The 27480-nt window shown below is 33.4% G+C and overlaps 1 protein-coding gene across 2 annotated transcripts; it reads right to left on the bottom strand.

Annotated features, from left to right (window-relative positions):
* Positions 1-20139: 20139 nt before the first annotated feature.
* On the bottom strand, positions 20140-25498 carry LOC123904051 (serine/threonine-protein kinase D6PKL1-like). 2 transcript variants are annotated; one of them, XM_045953748.1, is made up of 3 exons: positions 25051-25498; positions 22375-24332; positions 20140-21282 (listed from the first exon to the last, which is right to left on the bottom strand). In XM_045953748.1, the coding sequence occupies exons 2-3, from the start codon at positions 24120-24122 to the stop codon at positions 20430-20432; spliced, it is 2601 nt and encodes an 866-aa protein (XP_045809704.1). In that variant the 5' UTR covers positions 24123-24332; positions 25051-25498; the 3' UTR covers positions 20140-20429. The 2 variants fall into 2 exon arrangements, with proteins under 2 accessions (XP_045809704.1, XP_045809711.1); XM_045953755.1 differs by having other exon boundaries at positions 22375-24315; positions 25051-25357.
* Between the last annotated feature and the right edge of the window lie 1982 nt (positions 25499-27480).

Genomic DNA, 27480 nt, shown 5'->3' with positions numbered 1-27480 from the left:
ATAATACTAATACTAATACTAATATTAGTATCTCAAAACAAATTGAATAAACTTCAAAATTATTCTCTAAGCTATTAGGAACACAACCTAATACAAATCTTTCTAATTAATTTGCATAACCGAATAATGAAACCAATTAATATGAATAATTCATTCATTCTATTTTAACTTTAATATGGCTCACTTCTAACAAGTCTAGTTAATGGTGAAATATTTCCACTTCAACCGATGTTTTTGTGTTAATTAAAACAAACTGATCACAACAATTATTTCTACTACTACATCAATGTCAAATTGCTAATAATGATGACAAGTGTGTATAGTAGAATCTAAACCATAGAAACAATTGAATTTGTAAAAGATAAGCAAAGAGAATACCAAAGAGGTGTTGTTCACGTTGACAAGCTTGGTGCTCTCATTGCCTATATATATATCACGGTTCTCCTAATTCCAAATATGTTGATCTCTTTTTCTCAGTTGTCATGAGCTTATAATGTTTCACACCTAGACCATGCATCATCACCGTATGGATTGATATAGTGGGCGGCGGCCAATCTAATTATTCTGGGAACGTGAAGTTCCATTTATGCAGCCGTCACACACTTTCTAATGCTTCATTAGACTTTAATCTATTAGGTTTTTAACACTTAAATAGGAAAGGAAAAATAACTGATGCTTCTTAATAGGAACACATGTTCTGACTTTTTCTACCACTCTTCCTATTATTATATTTATACTCAAAATACACATTAGTATATAATACATACTTAATATGTTCTAGTACCCGATGTGGGACTCAATATTTTATTTTCAATTCACACAATATTGTGCTCTTTGTTCCAACATTTATTATGCTTATAATTACCGCAAACAAACGCACACCTTTAATCATTTGTCTATCTCTCATCCAACTACTTTTCAACTTTAAGTTTTTTTCAATCAAACCCATTCCTTATATTACTATGGATCATAGGAATAGGTTGGAGGGGCAAGCCTAAGGTCTATTTTGATGTGCAGAAACAAGCGCCAGTAGTTCAACCATTGAACCAGTATAAGACTTTTGCTCACCTAAGATCAAATTCGCGCAAGTATGTTTTATTTGTTAATTCCTAAGGCATAGTTTATGTACAACTAAAATTTACTCCATCAAAAGTGAAATATAAAACCCAAAAAGTCAAATGTATTTGTTCATATTTTCAGACCAAATACATTTGATTTTTTTTTTAAATTACTTTTTGTCATATTTTATTCTGGAGTGTGTGAAGCAATTAACATTTGGTTTTTCTTTGTTACCAAATACATGTCGATGGGCATAAAGCACATATTGGCAATGGTTATATTTGAGGAAGGAGATGCAAACAAAGTAATTACTAACTCAAAATTCTATAATTTCTCTTGTGGTTTAATATTTATACTTGTAATATGTGGTACAACTTATATATATATATATATATATATATATATATATATATATATATATATATATATATATATATATATATATATATGGGGAATGCTATAACACACCCACCACTTTTTGTGAAGGTGTGCTTTAGCATTCTACACCTTGTTACATTAGACCAAAAACTCCTCACTTGTTCTTTTAAAAATGAATTAAAGTGAGGGATAATAATGTAGTTTAAAATCTATTGATTTTCTTCAATTCTTTTTTGTCCTAATTCATTTTATTCCTCTAATTCTTCTCTCTCTCCCGCCTGCTTCACTCTCTGTCCAGTTCTAGAAATGAAAGTTGTTGCTTATTTGTTTTTCTTCTAAAAGACAATTAAGTTTATAACTTGAATGCCATGAAATCATTTGACTAAGCACAAACGACACAACAAAGTATGCATAGTTTTATTAGACTAAGATTGAACACAAATTAAGTATCCCACACATCATTTCTAAAATTTATCCAACAAGTTAAATTGACATTATGGTTTTTCTACTTAGTGGGGAATATTCAAAATTAGATTAATAGAAGTTTAGCAAAAAACTAAATAAAATAAAGTAAAAATGTGCAACTAACATTTGTGAATTTTTTCTTTTTTCTTTCAACAAAATTTGATTAATTGAGAGAGATGTAAAGCATAAAGAAAGCCATGGCAAGAGATAATTTTTCTTCATGTTTCAGAATGGCAGATGCATCATCTAGAAGAAGAGGCAGAGCGTATTGGGACAAAAAGAATTGAAGAAAATTAATAAATTTTAAATTACATTATTGTCCCTCATTTTAACTCATTTTTAAATGAACTAGTGGGGAGTTTTTGGTCTAATGTGACAAGGTGTAGAATGCTAAAGCACACCTTCACAAAAAGTTATGGGTGTGTTATAGCATTCCCATATATATATATATATATATATATATATATATATATATATATATATATATATATATATATATATATATATATATATATATATATATATATATATGATGACGTTTCTTATATGAATTGTCTAAAGTAAGTAAAGTATAAAGTGGAGAAATTAAGGATTGTAGTTACAATAATCCCATGATTTGTTAAGATGTCCTTATAATATTTATCTTTGCTTTATTAGTTAACGGTTGATATCATTCATTTTACACTTTAAAGTAAATTCACTCATTTTAGAGGAGTCGGATCCTTCTTATAAAGGTGGAGAAGAAAAGAGGATACTAAAAACATGATGATTGGATCAGTCTCGGTTTTGTTTGATCTTCCACACTTTTGTTACAATAGTGATATTTACATTTTAGAGTAAATGTTCGTTTGACCCAACTTTTTTTTAGAGCTTATGCAAACAGCTTATGCAATATAAATTAGGTTTTATGCTATTTTATAAGTTCACACTAGTGAAAATTGTAATTTTATAAGCTATTTTATCATAAACTACCTTGACAAACTTATAATAATATATAAAAATTGCATAAGCTGTTTGCATAAGCTCTAAATAAGAGGAAAAAAAGTCAGGCTAAACGATACCTAAGTGTGGCTCTTAGAGTCGGTTTCTTTTAGATTATAAAAGGATTTTTTTTTATGTTTTAGTTATGATTGTGTGTAAGTTATTTTGCAAGTATTTTGTTAAGATAATTTATTCTTAGGTTGAAGGTAAAAAGCTATTTTGATTTGCTTTTGAAGAAAGTCATTTTTAATTGAAGAGACAAAAATACAAGATCTCTTTTATAATTTTAAACTGAAATTCTGGTATCACTAGAATGATGTTGCCTAAGATGTCCCAACAACTACTTTGTGTATAATGTTGTTTTCTATTGTTGGCACATCTTATATAACATATACAAAACTGACAGAAAATAAATAAATGACACAAGTAATTGTTAACCCAGTTCAGCCAACTGCCTACTCTGGGGGATACCAATCCAGGAAGGAAATCCACTAATAGCTCTAGTTACTAAGACCTCCAGCAAACCCTAGGATTTACGCCTTACTCTAAGACCTCCAGCAAACCCTGGTTTACGCCTTATAACCTCGACACTACTTATGCAACTTCTGCCTAGGAACTCCTAGACATGAGATCCCATCTCACTTCCACTCACACAACACAACCTGTGTTGATTATACAATGTTTGGAAAGATGTGGTGACAACTTGTCAAGACAACACTTCACTTTTGCTTAAAAGCTTCAAGTGAATCACACATGGTAAACTCCGTACTTCAAAGCTTAGGAGTAACCTTAAAATAACAAACTTACTTCTTAACTCGTGTTATAGAATCCACAAGCAAGAATTACAATCAAACAATAAAACACTCAACAAAGACTCAATAAAGACTCAATATGTGTAACTAATATTTTTCAATGAGATATCTATTCTTGAGCTTGGTCTTCGTATATATAATGATCTAGCACGCTCCTCTTTCTTCATTACTGATAGGACGCTCCTTGTAGCTCATAAAAGGTGATCTGATTCTCTTTTGATCTTCATCAAGAATGTATAGAAACTTTCCAAAAGTGTTTAAGGACTTTATAGGATAATTGTGATCATACCGTTGTACCATTAAGTCTTATCTTATCCTTAAAATTCCTGATCAGATCAAATCTCCATTGAGCGTGCTCTTTAAGTGGATTTCCATAAATAGCAGATGCTCTCATAAATGCGCGAGATTTCCTTGAATAAATATGATGTTGTAACATGTTTTCCAACATCTTGTTAGTATATTTGTTTTAGCAAAATTAAGCCAATTCAAATATCCAACAATCTCCCCCTTTGGCAATTTTTGGCTAAAACAATTTCAGGCCATTACCTTTGAGAGATGTAAAGAGCGCAATCCTTCAAATCACCATGGTCACACAAAGGAAGGAATGTTAGAGCATCAGTTAAACAAAATTTCACATAGGTGAAAAATATATGCATCAGAGGCAGCAGCAGCGGAGTTATCATCAAATTGCCTCGAGCAAAATAAAACGTGGTATCAGAGCAAAACATATATCATATGTCATATGTCATCAAAGGTGTTGTGACATATGGAAGCACATCTTCTAGCACATGTTCGTCCAATCAGGGCAGCATCCATTCAGCAGCAAACTCCCCCTGACTTCATCAGCTTGTGCATCATCTCAGGGTAAAAAAAATTTACTCCCCCTGAATACTTGCTTACTGCTACTTAACAACATGTCATAACAAAAGACACAACAACATGTAGCAGAAACAAACAAAGCAAAGTACTACTCCCCCTTTTTAGCCACAAAATGTGCCAAAACAGGAAAGTTAAGTATCCAAAGTGCAGAATTAAAAGTACAGACCATGCACTCAGAAGGTGCTAAAATCCAGGGCACAAACAACCCACAAAAAAAACAAATAACAAAGTTCAGCAAAACATTGAAAAGATTACAAAATTATTCATCATCACTACTATCAGAGGCTTCATCCTCATCTGTAGCAGTAGCATAACCTTCTTCCTCATCTGCATTGTTTTGATCACCTGTAGCACCCATATTTGCACTAGCTTTGACAGGTATCTCATCAGTTTCCAATCCTTCAATCATTTTCAAGAACACATTCTTCCTCTCCTCAAGCTCAGCCTGTTGTTTATCAATATCCTGACATTGAGCCTTTAAACCAGCAATAATCTCCTTTTTGGTCATAACAGCAGCTCCACCAGCAGATGTCCCAACATGTTCAGTAACATTGTGATTACCAAAAAGTTTATGATGAAAAGTAAAACCTGATTCCCTCTTCTTAGGTGTGTCAGTCACAGCCTTGATGTCTGGGTATTGGGCCAAGATAATTCCACACAGCAAAGATGGAAAAGCTATTGGCATCTTCACAGCTGTTGATCTAATATGCTTAATGGTTTGATCAAAAATAAAGGTTCCATAGTCATAGTCAAACTTGGTTCCTACAGCATATATAAATCTACCCAGGTTGGTTGCAACATTGGTTGCATGCTTAGTTGGTACCCAATTGGTTGACCCTATCCTATTGAGGATGGCATATTTGACATTCAATATACTCGTGGGTATCAGCTTCTTTGTAGGCCAGACCTTAACCTTACCACCAGTTATCTCAGCACTCACAACATCATTAGCAACTTCTAATTCAGCCTTAGGTTCTACAGACCTACCTAAGTAATTATTTATCACAACAGGAGAAAAATTGACACATTTACCTCTGACAAAAACTTTGTGGTAGTCCTTGCTCAGTGGGTTATCACATTCTTCAGGGATGTTCACCAGAAATTCTTTCACCAGCAGCTCATAACATGGACTGAAATCACAGACTGTCTTCATCAGGCCAGCTTCCTTGATGTATTCAAAGATGTCTTGACATTTGAGAGCATCTTTGGACAGTTCCCTTTCAACAGCCAATCTCCTTTGGTAAATGTAGTCCCATCTCAGTGCAAAGGCAGCACGATGGAAGGAGATGTTATCACATGGGGCTTCTTCAACACCTTGTGGAGCCTTCTTCACAGTAGTCTTCTTAGGATTGGCAGAGGAGATGTTAGCAACATCTTCAGCAACATCATAGTCTGAGTCACTAGATGACTCCTTCTTTCTCTTCAGTGTTTCCTTCTTCTTACTCGGAGGGGAGAGAACTTTGCTCCAACCCTTGACTGGTCCAACACCTTTTGTTTTCACTCTTGGTGCAGGAGTCTTGGTTGCAGTGGCCACAGCCTTCCCTGTACAGCTTCTCAATCTCTTTGTTATACCACCAGTTGATTTTTCAGCAGTCTTGGTGGTGACATAATCATCAACATCAACAACATCTTTCTCTTTCTCAGCTTCTGCAGGCTTGTCAGCTTCAACCTCTTGCTCATCTGTAGGGATGGACTGGTTGCTCTCTTCAGATTGAGTTTCCTCTTCATCAGCAGAAACTCCTTCATCAGCAATTTCAGTCTCTTCATCTGAGGTTTCAGATGTTGTGATAGTTGTCTCAACATCTTTTTCAGCAGCAACTTTCACAAGTTCTTTCTCAACAGTTTCAACATCTTCATTCTCATTCAAGGATGTCTCAACATCTTGCATGACAACCTCTTCAGTAACAACAGGGATTGATTTTTCAGCCATCATCTCAGCAATTGTTGGTGATTCATTAGCAGTTTCCGTTTCAACCTCTGTAGGAGTGTCTTCCATCTCAGTATCAACAGGCATAGAGTTAAGATCTCTCTTTTCAGCTTCAGACCCCAATTTTTCTAGACTAGGGTTTTCACCGGTTGACACGATTGTTTCAACAACATCAGACACAGTTTTGGGGTTTACTTCAGTTGCTTTCTCAGATGTGTTAACATTCGAATCAAAAACCAAATCAGACATAGACAGAGAAAACTTAGATTTGTAATCCCTTCTTTTCCTTTTAGAACTTCCTTTACTCGATTTATTACCCAACGAAGAGATAGCATCACTTACTTTGACGATTTCTTCCTTTTTCTCAACAGATTTTTCTTTTCCTTTCTTCTCAGCGACATTTGTTTGAGCTTTGGATTTGGAAGCACGAACAGTCGTAACAGGGACGGCGTCCTTGATGATCTTCGAGGAATCGATCTTCGCCTTTGATCGAGTAGAACGACCAGACTTTGTAGTTTGGGAAGATTCAGACATGTTTGGATGAAGGTTTTTGAAGTTTGAGAAGTTGAATGGATGAGGATTGTAGTGAGAAGCAGTTGAATAGGGTTCACGATCAAAAATTAGGATTTGTGAGAAAGTGTATTGATTGCGTGTAAAGACATATTTAAGGGAAGTGTGTAATGATTTCCCTAAATTAGCGTGCATTGATTGATGGGAGAGAAAACGGTTTCCTTTTGCACGCCTCAACTGCTGTAACTGCTATGCATCTTCATGCAGGCAAATTCCCAATTTGCCCCTTAAAAATTCAAACTGATTAGCATCAAGCGCCTTTGTAAAAATGTCAGCTAGCTGTTCACTTGTACCAATGTGCTTGAGTTGCACACAATTTTCTTCAACAAGGTCTCTGATAAAATGATACCTGATGTCTATGTGTTTGGTTCTTGAGTGTTGAACTGGATTCTTTGATATATTGATTGCACTCAAGTTGTCACAATATAATGTCATGACATCTTGGTCGACATTATATTCTTTCAGCATCTGTTTCATCCACATCAGCTGGGAACAACTGCTTCCTGCAGCTATATATTCAGCCTCTGCAGTAGACAGAGACACACAATTCTGCTTCTTGCTGAACCATGAGATTAAGTTGTCACCCAAAAAGAAGCATCCTCCTGAGGTACTCTTCCTATCATCAGCACTTCCAGCCCAATCTGCATCACAGTACCCTATCAAAGTTGAGTTCTTGGTCTGGGAATACAGAATCCCATAATCACTAGTACCCTTTATATACTTCAGAATCCTTTTGACTTGCACAAGATGGCTCATCTTTGGCTTTGCTTGATATCTTGCACAAACACCCACAGCAAAGGTGATGTCTGGTCTACTAGCTGTAAGATACAATAGACTGCCAATCATGCTCCTGTATAGGCTTTGATCAACATCAATGCCATTTTCATCTTTGGTTAGCTTTAGATGAGTAGCAGCTGGTGTTCTCTTGTGTGCTGCAGTGTCCATTCCAAACTTTTTGATCATGTTCTTCGCATATTTGCTTTGAGAGACAAATATGGTGTCTTCCATTTGTTTTACTTGCAGACCAAGGAAATATGTCAGCTCACCTACCAAACTCATTTCAAACTCTGATTGCATTTGTTGTACAAAATGTTGCACCATCTTTTCAGACATTCCACCAAATACTATATCATCAACATAAATCTGGGCAATCATCAGCTTCTCTTCTTGTTCTTTAACAAACAGGGTTTTGTCATGGCCTCCTTTTCTGTATCCTTGACTAACAAGAAAATTTGTCAACCTTTCATACCAGGCCCTTGGAGCCTGTTTCAGTCCATAAAGAGCCTTCTTTAGCTTGTACACATGATCAGGATTAGCAGGATCTACAAAACCTTTTGGCTGCTCCACATAAACTTCTTCATGTAAGTACCCATTTAGGAAGGCACTCTTGACATCCATTTGGTACAGCTTAAATTTGAAGATGCATGCTATACCAAGAAGTAGCCTAATAGATTCCAGTCTTGCAACTGGCGCAAATGTTTCATCGAAGTCAAGTCCTTCAACCTGAGTGTACCCTTGAGCCACTAACCTTGCCTTGTTTCTTGTTACAACACCATTTTCATCTGACTTGTTCTTGAACACCCATTTTGTGCCTATGACATTAACACCATTGGGTCTAGGAACAAGATCCCACACATCACTTCTCCTAAACTGAGTTAATTCATCTTGCATGGCTTCTATCCAGAACTCATCAGTAAGAGCCTCTTTTACATTTTTAGGCTCAACCTTTGAGACAAAACATGCATTAGTAACCACTTCATTTGTCCTTCTTGTAGCAATTCCCTGGTTAGGATTTCCTATGATGAGATCCTTGGGATGGTTCTTCTGTATTCTTATTGAAGGAACTTTGCTCACAGGGCGAGGTGTAGGGATGGTTGATTCATCATCTGAATCTGATTCCTTATCTGCTACAGCTTCTTCAGATGTTGGCAAAGTTGTTGCAACATCATCTTCAGTGTCAGATGTTTCAGCAGATGTCATATCATCTATCACAACGTTGATAGACTCTACTATTACTTTGGTTCTCTGGTTGTAAACTCTATAAGCCCTGCTGTTTGTTGAATACCCAAGAAATAATCCTTCTTCACTTTTAGGATCCATTTTCCTTCTGTGCTCTCTATCAGCTAGGATGTAACACTTACTTCCAAACACATGAAAGTGTTTGACAGTTGGTTTTCTGCCTTTCCACAATTCATATAGTGTAGTAGAAGTTCCAGTTCTGAGTGTGACACGATTGTGAATATAACAAGCAGTATGCATAGCCTCAGCCCAGAATTGATATGGAAGATGTTTTGCATGCAACATTACTCTGGCTGACTCTTGTATTGTCCTGTTCTTCCTCTCAACAACACCATTTTGTTGAGGTGTGATTGGAGCTGAGAATTCATGCTTGATTCCTTCAGAGATGCAAAATTCAAGAAAGTTTGCATTCTCAAACTCTTTACCATGATCACTTCGTATCCTAACAATAGCAGAGTTCTTTTCTCTTTGGAGTTGAAGACAAAGTTCTTTGAATGCATCAAAACTTTCAGATTTGTCTTTTAGGAATTCAATCCATGTGAACCTTGAAAAGTCATCCACCATGACAAACGCGTACCTTTTTCCTCCAAGACTCTCTACTTGCATTGGCCCCATCAGGTCTATGTGCAGTAATTCTAGAACCCTTGTTGTGGTCAGATGTTGCAACTTTGGATGCGACATCTTTGTCTGCTTCCCTATTTGACATTCTCCACATATACTTCCTTCTTCTATTTTGAGCTTTGGAAGTCCTCTGATAGCCTCTTTAGCTATTGCCTTCTTCATGCCTTTAAGGTGCAGGTGGCCAAGCTTTTGGTGCCACAACTTTACCTCATCTTCTTTACTAATAAGACATGTTGGTACCTCTTCTTCTTTAGGAATCCAGAGATAGCAGTTGTCTCTTGACCTTACTCCTTTCATCAACAGCTCTCCTTGCTCGTTTGTAACTAGGCATTCAGCTTTTGTGAAGTTTACTTTCATGCCTTGATCACAAAGTTGACTTATGCTGATTAGATTTGCTTTCAGCCCTTTTACAAGCAGCACATTATCTAGCTTTGGTAAGCCATGGTTTGCAAGTTTACCAACTCCCTTGATCTCTCCTTTGGCTCCATCTCCAAAGGTTACAAAACTGGTAGCATATGACTTCAGATCTTCAAGATAGTGTTCAACACCTGTCATGTGTCTAGAACAGCCACTATCAAAGTACCAGGTTTCTCTTGAAGAAGCTCTCAAGGATGTATGAGCTATTAGACCTGTGGTCTTCTTCTTTTCTCTCCATTCCTGTCTTGTTGTAACATTAGGAAAGACAGGAGTATAGAATTCTTGATGAACTTTCCTTGGATATCCGTGCAGCCTATAGCAAAAAGGCCTAATGTGTCCTTTCCTACCACAATGATGGCATGTCCAGTTATAGAACCTGGGCATAGGATGTTCCATCAGATGTCGCGACAATCCTCCTGACACAAATGTGCTACTGATTGGAGTATGTATAGTAGCATTGTTGAACTTCATCTGCTGCTTTACTCTTTCATGTTCAAAACCAATGGGCTTAGGTTTCCCATAGTTTTGTCTCTGTAACATTTCCTCAAAAGCATCAGTACCTTTGGTCATCATTTTAGCCACTTTTGTGACTTGATCTAAATCTGCATTTAATTTGGTTACTTCTACATTCTGTTCAGCAACTTTACACAGGAGGTTAGACTTCTCCATTTCCAGCTGTTGAATTTGGCTATTCTGATCTTCAACCTTAGCATTGAGATTATCAATGTTTATGAGTAAGTCATTTTTCTCAGTTTGTAGTTTACCATTGATCTTCTTTTGTTTCTCTAATGCTTTGCAAACTTCTATACTTCTAGTATGAAGATCTTTATAAGTAGCAGCTAGTTCCTCATAGGTTACCTCCTCATCACATGACTCTGAATCAGATTCACAGACTCCTGTTAAAGCATTAACATATTTGGCAGATTCTTCCTCCTCTGAATCTGTATCAGACCATGAAACAACAAGACTTTTCTTTTGCCTTTTTAGAAAGGTTGGACATTCAGGTCTGATATGGCCAAAACCTTCACATTCGTGGCATTTCACTCCTTTCTCATCTTCATTTGCCTTTTTCTGAAAGCTGGACTGTTTGTTGTTGTTGAGTCGACCATTTGGCTTGTGCCTTTGATCCACTTTCTTCATCAGCTTGTTGAACTGTCTTCCAAGCATAGCCATAGACTCAGCTAAGCTTTCTTCACCTTCAGATTCAATTTGTAAATCATCAGCAGCACTTTTCGAAGCAAAGGCTAGATTCTTATCTTTCTTTTCATTTCTCCTGTTTAGACCAATTTCATAGGTCTGAAGAGATCCTATGAGTTCATCTAAATTTAGACTTGAAAGGTCATGAGCCTCCTCAATAGCTGTTACTTTCATATCAAATCTTTTAGGCAAAGATCTGAGTATTTTTCCAACTAGCTCCTCATCTGAGATAGGTTTTCCAAGTGCATCAAACGAATTTGCAAAGTCAAGCACATTCATCTGAAAGTCATGAATGGTTTCTTCCTCCTTCATTCTGAGATTCTCGAAATTTGTTTTGAGCATCTGAAGTTTAGATAGCTTAACTTTTGATGTTCCTTCATGAGCTTTTCTCAGAATTTCCCAGGCATGCTTAGCAGTAATACATCTCTTAACAAGCCTGAACATATTTGCATCCACACCATTAAAAATTGCATACAAGGCTTTGGAGTTGCCAAGTGCCAGATCATCCTCATCTTTAGTCCATTCATCATTTGGCTTCTTGACATCAGTTTTATTGCCATCTTTGTCAAGAACCATTGGTGGTTCCCATCCGCGTAACACAGCCTTCCATGTCCTGCTGTCAATTGATTTTATGAAAGCCTCCATTTTAGCTTTCCAATAATCATAGTTCTCAGGACCTGTCAGTAAGGGGGGTTTAGACACTGACCCTCCTTCTTTATCCATTGTACCAGAAAGTACTCTCCCTGGAGCTCACCCAAAATAACAGAACAGGGTGCCTGCTCTGATACCAATTGAAATTCTGGTATCACTAGAATGATGTTGCCTAAGATGTCCCAACAACTACTTTGTGTATAATGTTGTTTTCTATTGTTGGCACATCTTATATAACATATACAAAACTGACAGAAAATAAATAAATGACACAAGTAATTGTTAACCCAGTTCAGCCAACTGCCTACTCTGGGGGATACCAATCCAGGAAGGAAATCCACTAATAGCTCTAGTTACTAAGACCTCCAGCAAACCCTAGGATTTACGCCTTACTCTAAGACCTCCAGCAAACCCTGGTTTACGCCTTATAACCTCGACACTACTTATGCAACTTCTGCCTAGGAACTCCTAGACATGAGATCCCATCTCACTTCCACTCACACAACACAACCTGTGTTGATTATACAATGTTTGGAAAGATGTGGTGACAACTTGTCAAGACAACACTTCACTTTTGCTTAAAAGCTTCAAGTGAATCACACATGGTAAACTCCGTACTTCAAAGCTTAGGAGTAACCTTAAAATAACAAACTTACTTCTTAACTCGTGTTATAGAATCCACAAGCAAGAATTACAATCAAACAATAAAACACTCAACAAAGACTCAATAAAGACTCAATATGTGTAACTAATATTTTTCAATGAGATATCTATTCTTGAGCTTGGTCTTCGTATATATAATGATCTAGCACGCTCCTCTTTCTTCATTACTGATAGGACGCTCCTTGTAGCTCATAAAAGGTGATCTGATTCTCTTTTGATCTTCATCAAGAATGTATAGAAACTTTCCAAAAGTGTTTAAGGACTTTATAGGATAATTGTGATCATACCGTTGTACCATTAAGTCTTATCTTATCCTTAAAATTCCTGATCAGATCAAATCTCCATTGAGCGTGCTCTTTAAGTGGATTTCCATAAATAGCAGATGCTCTCATAAATGCGCGAGATTTCCTTGAATAAATATGATGTTGTAACATGTTTTCCAACATCTTGTTAGTATATTTGTTTTAGCAAAATTAAGCCAATTCAAATATCCAACATAAACAAACACAAAATAGTTTATGTTATTCTTTTATTTTTGTTAACAATTTGTTTATTTTACTCTTAAAAATATCTAAATTATTTAACATTACAATCTTTTTCTACCCACAATCTTGATTTTGAGTTCCATGATTATGATTATATTAAATGTACACACCTGTTGTTTTACCTGGTTGAATATTTTGGCTAATACTTTGACTAGCGCGTCCGAAAGTACATTGTCCTTGTAATACCGAAATTTTGGGTAGACATTGGCATCGACTCAAAGATGATAGCATCACTAACACGTATATGACCCTTCAATTTAAAAACATATACCACATAAATAAAGCGAATAGTAATCTATTATTTATATGTTTATGAGTTTCTCTCTCTTGATCACTTTTATATGTGGCATCCTCTCATTTATCATAATCTATGTGGCAACTTGTGAGAGCATGTTTTCCTATGTGGCAACCTTTGAGAACTTCAATAGAAATTATGTAATGTATGTACTCATATAAGAATTTTTTTTTTTGGTGTCCTTCTCAATCAAAATTTAATGTTAATTCAAAAATAATCATTCAAAAGGAAACAATTGAATACATTTCAATTTTTTTAATGACAATGTCAATTTTTACTTCTAATTTGATTATTTGATATTTTATTCATTATTATTATTATTATTATTATTACATTATTATATTATATTTTAGAAACAAAGTCATTTTGTCCCATAATTTGTCGATTAGATAATTGCTATTAAATGACATTTATAATTTCAATCTTCATTCTATTAATATAAATAGCTGTGATTTGCAACCGATTTCACACACTATTGCAATTCAAAATTATACTTTTTGCAATCTTTTATCTCTATTCTTTTTTTGGGTTATTTCACTCTCATTTCCTTCAACTTTTTCGTTGTTCTATTTTCTTCTTTCCATGTTTTTTTTTTCAAGTTTAATATTATATAGTATATTTTTGTATTTTGATGCTATCCTTTTTTGTGCCTACAAGGAGATAATATTCTTTTCTTATTTTACAGCAGGTGCCCGTTTTTTTGTGCTTACAAGGAGATAATCTTCAACTTTTTTGTTGTTCTATTTTCTTATTTTCGAAGATGTTATATGCATTTTTTTTTACATATATAAGCTTTGTATTTAAATGATGTTTATGATTAATCATAATTATACTAATTTTGAGCTATAATTTTTTATTAGCAGGTCCATACGGAAGAACATATTGTTCGTTATTCAAATTAGGATTAGGTATTATCAACTGATGTTAGAGTTTTAAGTATTTATTTATATTTTTTTTATATTTTATTGTCATTTTTTTTAATCATGTTTACTTATTAAAAAACACTTTTTGTTCATATTATTTTTTATTGGTGTAAATCATGCTTATAAATGTTTTTTTTTACTATTATTAATAAATGTTATACTCTTTTTTTTACTCATTATTTTTTTGTTTGTCTAATTTTTCATGTGATATTTAACAAATATACTGATAAAATAATAGAAACTCCTCGAAGGACTATACTATAGAACGAATTGCTTATCAAAAAAAATTATATAGAACGAATTGGCCAAATGTGGAACTGAGAAATTGAAGGCTTAATATGTTTCGAAACAAAATTGAAGGCTTAAGAATCGCTGAACAAAAATACTCACCTTAAAACGAATATAAAAAAAAATAAAAATAGTAATTTAATTGTTCACAAAAAAAGTTATTCTTAAACTTCATACTTATCGAACAGAGAAAATGGTGTGATTGTCTGAAATATAAAAGGAATGAAGTAATTGATTTCATAGATTATTTTTCTATTTTATTTTATTATTTTATTAATTTTATTAATAAAAAAAGTTACATAGTGATTTATACCAAACATAATATTACAATAGGGGGTATTGATAAAAAAAATAATCTACATGGAGGTATTAAGCAAAAAATAACTTACACGGGGTGAGACATACATTTGTAGATTTTATTATATAAAAAATACGATAAATATCAATTGAAAGTAAGGAAAGTAACAATGATTTTATATATAAAAAAAGAAAGAATTAAAAGTAATAATATCATGTATTACTTTGTTTTTATTTTCCAAACATCACTGTAAGATAAACAAATAGATAAATTTTTTAAAATTTGCACCATTAACAAATGAGATATGCATAAAAAAAATGATATAATTTTTTTTGTGTCAAGCAAATGACAAATAATTCTACTGTTCATTACACAAATGTGAAATTTTTTCACACGGGGACATGGGCTAAAATACTCCAGAAGAAAACAAATGTCTAAAGGAGAGAGATGACGATTAAGAACTAATATATATTAACCGTTGGATTAGTTTTTGCTTAATGACATTTTTTTATGAAAATAAAAGAACAAATATACGAACATGTGGGTTGGGAACGGGGAGTGGAGTATCACTCTCCGTTCTACCATTTCTCCTTAAAATCTCCAAAATTTGGATCATTTATCATATTTAAATAAATTATTACATTAAATATAAAATTAATTTTACAAATAATTAAAAAAACCATAAAATATTAAAAATTTAATAATCCATATTTTTCATGTGTCAAAAAAATATCTATATTTTTCATTGAACATTAACCCGTGCATTTGCACGGGTAAGTTATACTAGTATTGAGTTGTACGTCAAAGTCAAAATAAAAGAGAAACATTCATGAAGAAAATAGGGGCTAAAGTATTGCCCCTCAACTCAATAAATGCATATAAAGAATAGAGTAAGAGAAAGTGTATATAAAGAGAAGGAAATAAAAATAATTTTTGAATTCATTAGAGTCAATAGTTCCTTATTTTTTTTGACAAGGTCGACTCGGGATTCGCAGTTCTATTAAAAAATAAAAGTGAAGATAAAAGAAATTGAACATGAGAGAATAATTGACAATGGTCGACCTGAACAATAAGCAGAAAAAAACAAGAAATGTAAAGAAATTTTCGATAGGATTGTATACCTTTTGACATAATTGGGGATGCAATGGTTTTGCATACATGAATAATATTAATATAAAATAACAAGACATCTGAAAAGGAAAAACAAATAGAAAAGAGACACGAGAAAATGGAGGTTAGAAATAAAATATAAAGAGTGAAACAAATAAATACCTGACGGTGATGATCGTATAGGAGCACACAACGAAGTCATAATGGACAAGTGCGGCAAAGGTAGGGTTTTTGTGTTATGCGGCTAATGAATAGAGCATATGGATGACATGAGATGTAAAATAAGCAGTAGGGTTGAGAATATATATATATATATATATATATATATATATATATATATATATATATAATGGGGGTCAGTTTCACCCTTTTTTCTTTTTTTCTTTTTTTTGATAAGAACCCTATTTTCTTTTTTTTATTATAGAAAATATTTGGAGTTGATTTTGCATTTTTAGTTAAGAGCATTGCTTTTGATAAAAATAAAATAAAAATTAAGAGCACCGCTATTCATTAAGAAAAATTTATACAAGAGAGAGAAGAATCCATAAAAATTGGGAATTTGACAAATTTAGTTTAGGAGTTTTTTCTTTTTTGCAACGAAATAAAATGTGGGAAGTTATAGATGATATGAAGATCTGAATTCCCTGCATTTATAAAATCAAATAGTTTTTCATAATAATTGATGTTAGCCGTTGATTGGAGATTGAACGGTATAAATTACATATCATCAAATCAAATATAAATAATCTTGTCCATCAATTCTAAATCGGACGGTTCAAGTGAGTAACTGCGCAGCACCAAATCCATTTCCGAAGTAAGAGCATACACAATGGCTTCCCATTTTTGGGCATTTAATTGAGTCTCAATGTACACATCACTTATTTATAAGTTTTTAATAATAGTACTTAATAAATACGCAATCAACTCAACATCTCTTAAAAATTCTAAATTGAGTTCCACCAATAATTCTACATCGCACTGATAATTCAACATCCCCATTAGGTACTCAATTTTATTTTCCTCCAATGTGGTACCTAATAGGTACCAATGCTTAAAATATAAGATCTTTTCATTGGAGATGGTCTATGCACTCTCAATGAAGCAATTTTTAGAGGACAACCCGTTATTTTAGTCTCTGAAAGTGTCACATTAGCTTTAAACTACCATAGTTGGTAGTCTAGTCCTTTGCAGTGTCTGGGCTTTGTATAGTTTTAATTTTTGGTTTTTCCTATGACACTTTTGTAACTATTTTTTGGTCTTCTCTGGTACGTTTTGTGCTGAGGAGATCTTTTGGTTCAGTTTAATATATCTCATTTTGACTTGTTAAAAAAAAAAAAAAGTGTGTCACATTAGACCATATATTATAAAAATTACAAATACATCCCCAATATCTCATTTAATATTGATTTTGTGTACTAAATTGACCAACAAAATACATATACGAGGACTAAATTGACTATCTAAAAGTAGTTTTAAGGACCTAAACAACTACTAATTAAAAGGGAAATTTGTGGATTTGTTTGAAATTTTGATACATTTAAAAACTAATATGACAACAAATTATATACATTCGAGGGCCAAAATGGTGGTTTGTCGATTTTTTATATTTCGGTGCTTAAATGAGACTCACGTTATAAAATTTTAATAACAGTACTTAATAAGCATTCAATCTCTCTAATCAAGCACCTCAAAAAACATTAATAAACGGGTTCCACACTAATAATTTTATATCATCTATCAATAACGATATATCATTATATTCAAATATTTTAATATTAAGTTTTTTTTAGGACCAATGCATAATGATTTTCTGTTATGAGCTTATAACTTATTTATACTAGCTTATAATTTAATTTGATAAGCTAATTCAATTAACTTAAAACTTACTCCCTCTGTTTCAAATTGTAAGTTACTTTGAGAATAAAATTTGTACCAATATATAAATCGTTTTACTATATATCCATATATAATTATTGTTGATTTTCCTAAACTATATTTTTTATTCTCTTTTTCCATTGAGAGAAAAAGGAGAAGTTATTAAGGTTTTTTTTTTCTTTTACAAAGCTTTAAATGTCACGTGAAGGGTAAAAGAGGAAAAACATTATAATTTTTGACAACATTCACAAAATTTAACAATTCCTTAATATGCGTAAAAATACCAAAATGACTTACATTTTGGAACGGAGTGAGTATTATTTTTTATTCCAATTTTACCTCTAATATCTTACTTGAAAAAGTTAAAATATAAATAAAAGTTTTATTTAGGCTAAATTGTAGGGATGACAGGAAAACTCAAACCCGATAGATCCACCCGAACCCAAACCCAAGTCAACGGGCGAACCCGAGTTGACTGTGTTTGGGTTCGGGTAGCACCCGAATATATGGGTGTGGGTTTGGGTAGTATCAAACCCACACCCGAAACCGATTCACCCACCCGTTTATATATTAAATTACCTATTTATCCCTCTGTATTTTGCTCCCCTTTAAGTTTTTGAATGTTGTACTGGTGCCTGCTGTAGTGATGATAACATTTGATGAATTGTTTAGTTAAAAAAAAAAAAAACTATTTTGAAATTTACAAACTATATTACCAAATTATGCTACATTTTGAATTTTATCAAATATAGCTCGGGTCGGGTTTGAGCAGATAATCACTTATGCGTGTTCTTGTTACGGGTTTCGGGTTTGGGTGAAAAAACCCGAACCCAGCGGATGCGGGTGTGGGTTTTATTTTCCCGCCCGAACAACATTTGGGTTTGGATTTAGGTGGCACCCGAATATATGGGTGTGGGTTTGGGCAGTATCAAACCCGCACCCATGGGCACCCATTGTCATCCCTACTAAATTACACTTTTAGCACCCTAAGTTTCAGAAAGTTGCGATTTTGGCTCTCTAACTTTCAAAATAGCACTTTTAACCCCTTATTTTTACCCCTTTTTACAAAAGGTCGATTTTAACCAAGTTAACACTGATGTGGCAAGTCACTTAAGTGACTCAGCTGCCATTAGTTTTTTTTTTTTTTTTCAATAGTAGGCTTGAAAGCAATTCTAAATCCTCTCTTTTTTTCTTTGTTTTTTTTTTTGTTTTTTTGTTTTCCATTTTTCGCCCCCTTTTATTACATCCACAATTTTGATCCTCTCATTTTTCAATTACCCAATTCTGGTCTATTTGTCAAATTTGATAACCATTATTTAAAGGAGACGATAATGTGGCGGTGTAGTGTTGACATGGAAAGGTAGAAGTTTTTTGGGTACATAAGCCCAGAACGCCAACAGAAAGAAAATACAAAAAGAAACAACTACACCTTAGACATTATCACCCACAGCACCCAATTTTGCAAGAAAATCGGCACTAGTATTTCTTTCCATATGGGACTCATACAAGTTAACCTCCCAATCCAGTCTCAAGAGCTGATGAATGTTGGCAATAACAACAACGTAGCGATCAAACTTGCTTGTAGGTTGAGCTAAAAGTTCAATAACACCCTTAGAATCAGAGTAACAACATATAAATTTTGGCAATCATCTCTTGATGAATGCCAATAAATCCATTTGGGAGTACTATGATTATTCATAGACGAAGGATAAGAAACAACTATTTGTTTCAACTACTACTTGAAATAATGGGATAGAATCATTCTAACACAAACGGACCCTATTTATAACATATAAAGTATTTTTATTTATTTTTTGACATCACATATAAACTATTTTTAAATAACATGTATTTTCCCATCCGTAAAATTTAGTGACTAATTTGATCAATGCTTCTTATAATTCGACCACTAATTTGATGGATGTTCATAATTTCAAGAACTAATTTTCCTATTGCACCTTTCTTAAAAAATATCAGTACTATAGTCTACATCCTAATGCGTCCTTGATTGTAACCCAAAAAAAAACGGTTTATGAAATAAATATTGTCATATGCTCGTGTTGAATCGAATGGCTTGTTCCTTGTTAATGCAGGGAAACAATTACCAAAACGATTTTCTTCTATTTTAGATACCATTCAATTATTTAAATCTTAATTAAACTCTTCTTTTGAAATTATTATTTCTTTTTTATTAGTTGACAAAAGTCTTTAATTTATATCAGCATAGGAATTGATGGATTATGACATTTTTGGTTATTAGCTTCAGCTTTCAGCTTCTATCAGATTGCGACTATCATCAAGTTGCCATATATAACCTGAACTTCCTACACCTTAATAAAGCACATTTTCACATGCTATAATCAAAACTAATTTACAACATAGGCTTACATAATTGTTGCATGTCGACTAGTTTAACATAGAGCCGGAAGCAAACGAATTGACAAGAAGAATGCCGTCTAAAACAACTCAAATTCCACTTGTTCTCCTGTTGTTGTACACTCTAAAAATTTGCCATCCTTGCTTTGTGACTGTGCAATCATGTCTGAAAGTCCCAATTCAAATTCACAAAGGTCAGGAAGTTCTGGTGGGATAGCACAACGTATTAATGCCCAATTAAGGCCCTCAAAGAAGGGATGTTGTTTAATCTCTGCAGCGCCTTTCTCTGTACCTAAACGGTTTTCAGGCTCTTTAACCAACAACCCTTTAATAAGATCCCTTGCTTGGAAACTAACAAACGGGCTATCAGGGAATCGGAGATTTTGCAAGACGACGTTGGCTAATGTTTCTTCATTGTTAGAACCTTTGAAGGGTGTTCTACCATATAAAAGTTCATAAAGAAAAACACCAAATGTCCACCAATCAACTGCAGCTCCATGTCCCTCTCCTTTGATGATCTCAGGTGCTAGGTATTCATGCGTACCAACAAAGGAATTTGATCTTGCATCCGTGGGCTCTGCCACAAGCTGCGGCAATGATCTGATATAAGCAGCAAGATCAGCTTTTAGTTTCCTTGCTTTTGCAGCAGGTGGTAAGAATCTAGGACTGAAACATGCAACTTGACAAGATGGTTCAATGCAGAATGGCTCGATGCAGCTTGACTTTGTGCATGTACCAGAAACCTTGGCTGGATCTATATCAGATGATTTCAGAAGTGTTGGGCTAACGTCACACCTGAGTGAAAGGTCAAAATCTGTGAGCATAATGTGACCGTCTTCTCGAACAAGAATGTTTTCTGGTTTCAAATCACGGTAAACAACTCCAAGCATGTGCAAGTACTCCAAAGCAAGAAGGACTTCAGCTACGTAAAACCTGCAAGTACAAGGTTATCTGGTGAATACAAAATCACATTCTAATGTGTTTTCATGTAGAATACAAGGTTTGGCTTACACTAACGAAAAATTGCAGATCAAAAAAATCATTCAATTACTTTTACTATCAAAGCAATTTGCAAGTTGATAACTACTAAACAGTGAGCAAGTGGCGCGATATATCGTTGAAAAATTGCATGCGCAATAGCACATATAAGGGAAACTATAATTAATCAAGACTAATATCACACCAGTGCAATGCACATAAAGTGAACAACATTGTATTAGTAGATTTTACTTCAAAAACTATTTAAAAATTTTAAACTTGCTTAATCTTGATCATAAAAAAGATAGAGAAATTGTTTTATTTACACAGACAAATTAAGTAGACATTGAATCAGATATAACATTAAGATAAACAAACAATTGCTTCTCCTAGGAAAATTTCAGAATCATACAAAGATATATACACATGTTGGAAAATCTGTCTTAATTGCAACTAACTCTGCAGTTGCGCTATGTTATTGGACCACTTTGTCTGTCTTCAATAAAATGGTACCTATACTGCCCATTATTGCCCACCAAAAGTGTGGTGGGGCCATAACCCTTGGTCCATGAGTTTATATACAAACCATTCTCAAACCTTAAGTTTGAGCAATAACCTTAAAAATTTAGCTCAGCATTTATAGGATAGAGGAATATCTATCCAGAAACAGTGAGTGGCTACTTCACAACAGAATCATGAATCAACATTAAAGTGTGATTGGTTGAGGGAGAACAGCAAACACATTTTCAACCAATACAAGCTGCAAAGTGCGCAAGCATGCACAAACATATATATGCAACATTTTATAACTCGGACTCGTATTATATATAGTGCAGCAATGCAACATGTTCACCTATAAACATATAAAAATAAAAATCTATATCAAGTGCACTGGCTATGCCAGAAATACACGACAAATTATGATTGCTGAGAATGAGCACAAGCATATATCGGCAACTATGTAAATTAAACAAATGATGTAACTTGTGACCAAAAGGAAAACAAAATCTTGATATATTTACTGAACAGTAGCTCTTAGTTTTGTACCTTGCTGCTGGCTCTGAAAAACATCTACCAAGCTGTTTCTGACGTAGAACATGAAGATCTCCTCCAGGACAATACTCCATGACCAGACATGACAGATTTTCTGATGTAAACTGTGCATATAGTGTTGGAAGAAAAGGATGATCCAGCATTCGTAATATTTCCCTTTCAGTTTGAGCCCTAGGCATCTTCTTCCTTCTTGCCAAAAATTCATTGTCCATTACTTTAATAGCAAACAAACAATTTTGGCCAATTAGTTCAGAAAGATATACAGTACCAATGTCTCCACAACCAAGTTTCTTCAAAAGATTGAAGTGTCTCAAGCCCAGGACGCCATGCTGCATTTGAGCATCTCGTATAGCTTGCCATCTAAAGTCCTTCGACATGTGAGGCCTATTGCCACAGCTAGAACCACTGATATTACTCTCGTCACTGGTACTTGTACTACTACTGTAGTCACCTTGGCTACTCTTTGAACTTTGTGAAAATTCAAGCTGCTCTTTCAATCTGGTATTCTTTTTCACTTTTGCAACTTCTATGCCTCTATTACAACCATTTGATGCTGGCCCAGAGAGTACACTTTTCAAGTTTATTCCATCTGCAGGGCTTGGGGTGCCTAATGATATAATACCTTTGCTGCTTTCTTTATTTGTATTTTCGATTTCACACCAACATCTCTCACAAACAAGTGGAGTTGCAGTGAGAACTGGGTTGTTATTTTCCTCATTGGATGGAGGAACATGTAAAGCAGAATCAGAGCCCTGCTTTAGTTTCTTCTTACCCAAACTCTTGGTTTTTATGACGGATTTTACTGTTCGGGGGCTATTGCGCGAAAGTTTGCACACTCTATTGCCATTCACTGAAGAGGAAGATATTGTTTGTACCATACCTTTCCGCACATTCTTCGACATAGATGCTTTATTTCCTAACTTTTTAGGTGAAGAATCTTTTTCAGGCAACTCTACTTTACTTCCATCGGTGTTACAACAAGATGAAGAGGAAGCAGACATTTGATTTTCTATTTGAGTAGGTTCTGATGGTTGGGCTGAAACCCCGGCTTTACTTGTCGAACATTCCGAATCACTTTGCATCAATGAAGCCCCTGAATCATTTTGTGTAGTTGCAACTGCGTTTTTGGAAGAATGGGCATTTTGGCTCAATGGTGTGCTTTTGGAAGTTTGATGAGGCGGAGATTCTTTATTCAAGACAAGTGACTTGTCTTCTTCTAGCACCAGAGATATTTCAGTTGAACTCCCTTTACTCTCAACATTAGAAGGCCCGGATCTTCTAGCATCAGTGACAACTGAATTGTACAATGTTTGTATCTTCCCGGCCTCTGATATTCTCGGAGAAGCTGCTGACTTTGATAACCTTTTCATAGCAGCCATTTCCGATGCCTTAGATATACATAGGTCTCTTAATGCCTGCTTCAAAGTCACCGGCTCAGAAATCCCAACTCGTGGGGATCGAGGCACTGTCATTGGCTTTTTTAATGCACTTCTCATATTAGGACTTGTTCCATCTGGTAGAAAGCTCAAATCCCTTGATGAAGACTTGAGAGTAATTGATTCAAACAGCTTATTAATATCATTATCTAGATTATCCTTGTATCCCAGTTTCAGAGCAGGAAGCTTCTGATTTTTCTCAGACACACTATATCCAGAACTGGACTGATATATCCCTGCATCTTTCACTGTATTTATGTCTTCCCTTGCTTCAACAATTTCACAAGTGCCCGAGAATGATCCCATTAGTGATAAATTTCTCCACTAAATATCGTGTGGTAGGAGTAACAGAAACAAGTTGACACTCAACCCAAAAGTCTATTGTGGTTCATTTCACATGCAAACATAAGTGAATCCGAAATCCAACTTTCAGAATTCAAACCAATCCTTTATTGAAATCAAATCTGAAGTCTGAATGGTGCATCCCTTTCTTTACCATCTATGTGACATAACAACCTGATAATGGTCAATAATTGAATGCATCAGAAAAAACCAAAAGGAAATATGAAAACTATAAACTAAGCAAATTAAAACAGGGAAGGGCGCAAATCGACAAAAATCAATAATAAACAAAAATAAATCATCAAAACTGTAAGAAAAACACTCCAAAATCAGTCATTACAACTGAAATTTTCTATTTTAAGTTCTAACAGATTGACATAAACTGAAATTAATGTGAAAATATGAATACAAGTCAATCCATCTCATACAATACAATAATTTAACTATTCATTCCTTTGATAAACCAAAGAATGGTAACTATGATAAAAATTCAAGGAAAAAAAATATCAGGATTTTCATAACTGAGCAAAACATTGATCTGGATAGGGCACAACAAAATACAATCCTGAAAAACACAAAAAATAACAAAAATAAAAAAACTGATTAAATCACAAAATCAGATCAAATCTCAAACAAACCAAACTTGTAAGCAAGTTCTCGTTGTTCATATTCACAACAACATTTTACAGATCCATAACAAAAATGAAGATTCCTTGTGCTGTTTGTTCTTCCATGAAATAGCAGCTTCTTCCCCAAAAGTGAAGTTCCAAAACAAGAAAAAGTTGAAACATGAATAACAGATTACAATCTACAGTTCATATATGAATTAACAACAAACACTTCTTTATCATAGAAACACGAAACAAGTTCAGAGTGTGATCCAAAACCGTACCTGCAAGTAATAGAAATTGGAAGAAGCAGTAGTACATTGAAACTGTCGGTAATTTAGCGTATGAAATCCACAGCACAGAAGAAGCAATCAAGGTGAAGAACTGAAAGAGACGCAGAGAAAGAGAGAGAAACCCTAAACCACCATGGAAATGATGAAGAAAAGCTTTAGAAGAAAAGATGAAGAAGAAGAAGAAGAAGATTCAGAAATTTTTTTTATTTTTTTTCCTTTTCTCATTGTTCTGCTTTTTAGCGCTGATAATTAACATGGTCCCACTAATATGATAAAAAAAACAAAAAAAATTTAAACTGTTTCATTTTCATTTTCATGTTTAGTATGATTGAAAAATACTAAAAAATAAAGCCATAGAATGGGGCACACGGAAATTGAATTATTTAATTAGAAAATAACAGATTTAGTATTGTTTTTATTTTTTGTCGCGTTTTGGTTTAAATAATTTTCATTCCATTAAAAAATTATTTGGAGATCTCAGATTTGCCTACCTCATAATTTGAAATTGGGAAATTCTTTCAATAGTATCCAATGCTTTTTTTTTTTTTTTTAGTTTTTTGTTTGATGTATAATAAGTATAATAACAAAAAAACAAAATTATACAATATGCTTTCCATTTAATAAAAGGTGGTACTGATAAGCCATGTGATATAAGGTAGAGGGCTGTCTGTGAATGTCAGTATTATTGTTCAATTAATTGAGACTTATTTACTACACACTTATTTTTCGAATTAATTGTTTGATGCTATGAACATATTTTCAGATTAAAAAACAATTAATTTGTACCAACGAAAGCAGTTAGCTACCATTTATTGGAGTTAATGGTTAAATGAACTCATTTATAAACAAAGAGAAACGTTATTTGGTTTCTTTTTTGATGTTGGCTTGGGTTATTGGAGTATACTTCTCTCAAAGTCAGGTTGGTCCATATAAAAATAAAATATATTGGTTTCTTTTTGATAAATTATTAATCATTTTATGAAGAAAATTCATGAATGTTACTATGAATAGGTATGTTGAGGTTATATTTAACCTTATATTGTATAATTTTGTAAAGGGGAAAGAAAGACCAAATTCTTTGTAAAGTCGTACTACACTTGAAATTCTTAATCAATAACTTAAGTTTGAGTCTTGTGAATATAAAAAAAAAATGTTATCACAATTCTCACCGTCAATTAAAAATATACTTTGCTTAGGAATATCCTTGTATTCTTTTTCCTAGATGGATTGAAATACATATAGCAGTATATTTGTCCGTAATCATTAGATCATTTTCAAACGTTTTTGTTCTTTAATATAAGACCTTTTTTTTTTACAAATATAAGACCATTTTAAAATTCAATTTTTATTAATATTTTTTTTATGCAAAAATACTCATACTTTAGGCCTAATTGGAAAATGTAGTGTATTTCTCTATTTTATTAATATTAATTGTATGGATAAGTACATAAAAATAACACAATTTTTTGTCAATATTTTTTATACTTAATATTAACCACAGAAATTTCAAAATAATATTATTATATTTAATTTATTTAACTAGTATCTCAAAACACCGGTAAACATTTTTTCATTTTAAAAAAAAAAAAAAAAAACTTCATTCTTGAAAGTCAAGTCATCAATACTATATGGGCAGTCCTTTGGAATTGCGGAAGGATGGTGGTTATGAAACATCATGAACCTAATTTACCTAATAATATCATTGCACTCTGTTTTGCCATAATGGCCATTATCATTGATCATTGATAAATATGAATCCCAAAGCAGAGACAGCTTCAATGTCCAACTACCAATCACCCTTCAATGTATATTATAGGTCAAATACTAATTCTATCTTAAAATTCTTGTGATCAAGTTTTTAGAAGTACATAAACTGTTTTTTATATGCAAAATTTTTACTTTAATATATGCTCTTAAAAAGCAAACTAGTGAGATTATTTCATTTTTTATGAAAGCCTATTGAATATTGATTATATTTATTTGAACAATGCATATTGATTAGTTATTATACCATTAAATTACAGGAATTAAAAACATTTTAATTTATTCAATATATTTGGAATAATTTGTATTTTTCATGGTAATAGTAATAATGAATGGAAAAAAAATTAATTATTTTCTCTACATTTCATTAAGATTAGTAATTGTCATGCTTTGGTTTTTTATCATTTTCACTATATCAATTATTATTTTCATAGATGAATTTTAGTCTTCAGAAAAAGCTATTATGTACAATTGTTGTAAGACATGTTTATGTCTCTATTTTGAGCAAAGTTATACAATATTAGGCTTCCTATTCTATTATAAATTATAAAATATATTTTGACAATAAACATATTTTTATATTATCCGTGTTTCACATTTTTGATTTTCTTTTAAATATCAGAGACCATAATTTTTTTTGCAAAGAGTTCAAAAAAA

The sequence above is a fragment of the Trifolium pratense genome, linkage group LG1 (assembly GCF_020283565.1).
Source record: "Trifolium pratense cultivar HEN17-A07 linkage group LG1, ARS_RC_1.1, whole genome shotgun sequence".
NCBI classification, from domain to species: Eukaryota; Viridiplantae; Streptophyta; class Magnoliopsida; order Fabales; family Fabaceae; genus Trifolium; species Trifolium pratense.
The sequence above is the reverse complement of the archived record's forward strand: the minus strand, read 5'-3'. Positions and strand labels throughout refer to the sequence as shown.

What these genes read in the sequence shown, in the direction of transcription:
- LOC123904051 (XM_045953748.1), bottom strand. Translation starts at nt 24,122, where the DNA reads ATGGGATCATTCTCGGGCACTTGTGAAATTGTTGAAGCAAGGGAAGAC. An exon ending in TTTTCAGAGCCAGCAGCAAG is followed by an intron (nt 21,283 to 22,374) that starts GTACAAAACTAA and finishes TTGTACTTGCAG; the next exon opens with GTTTTACGTAGCTGAAGTCC.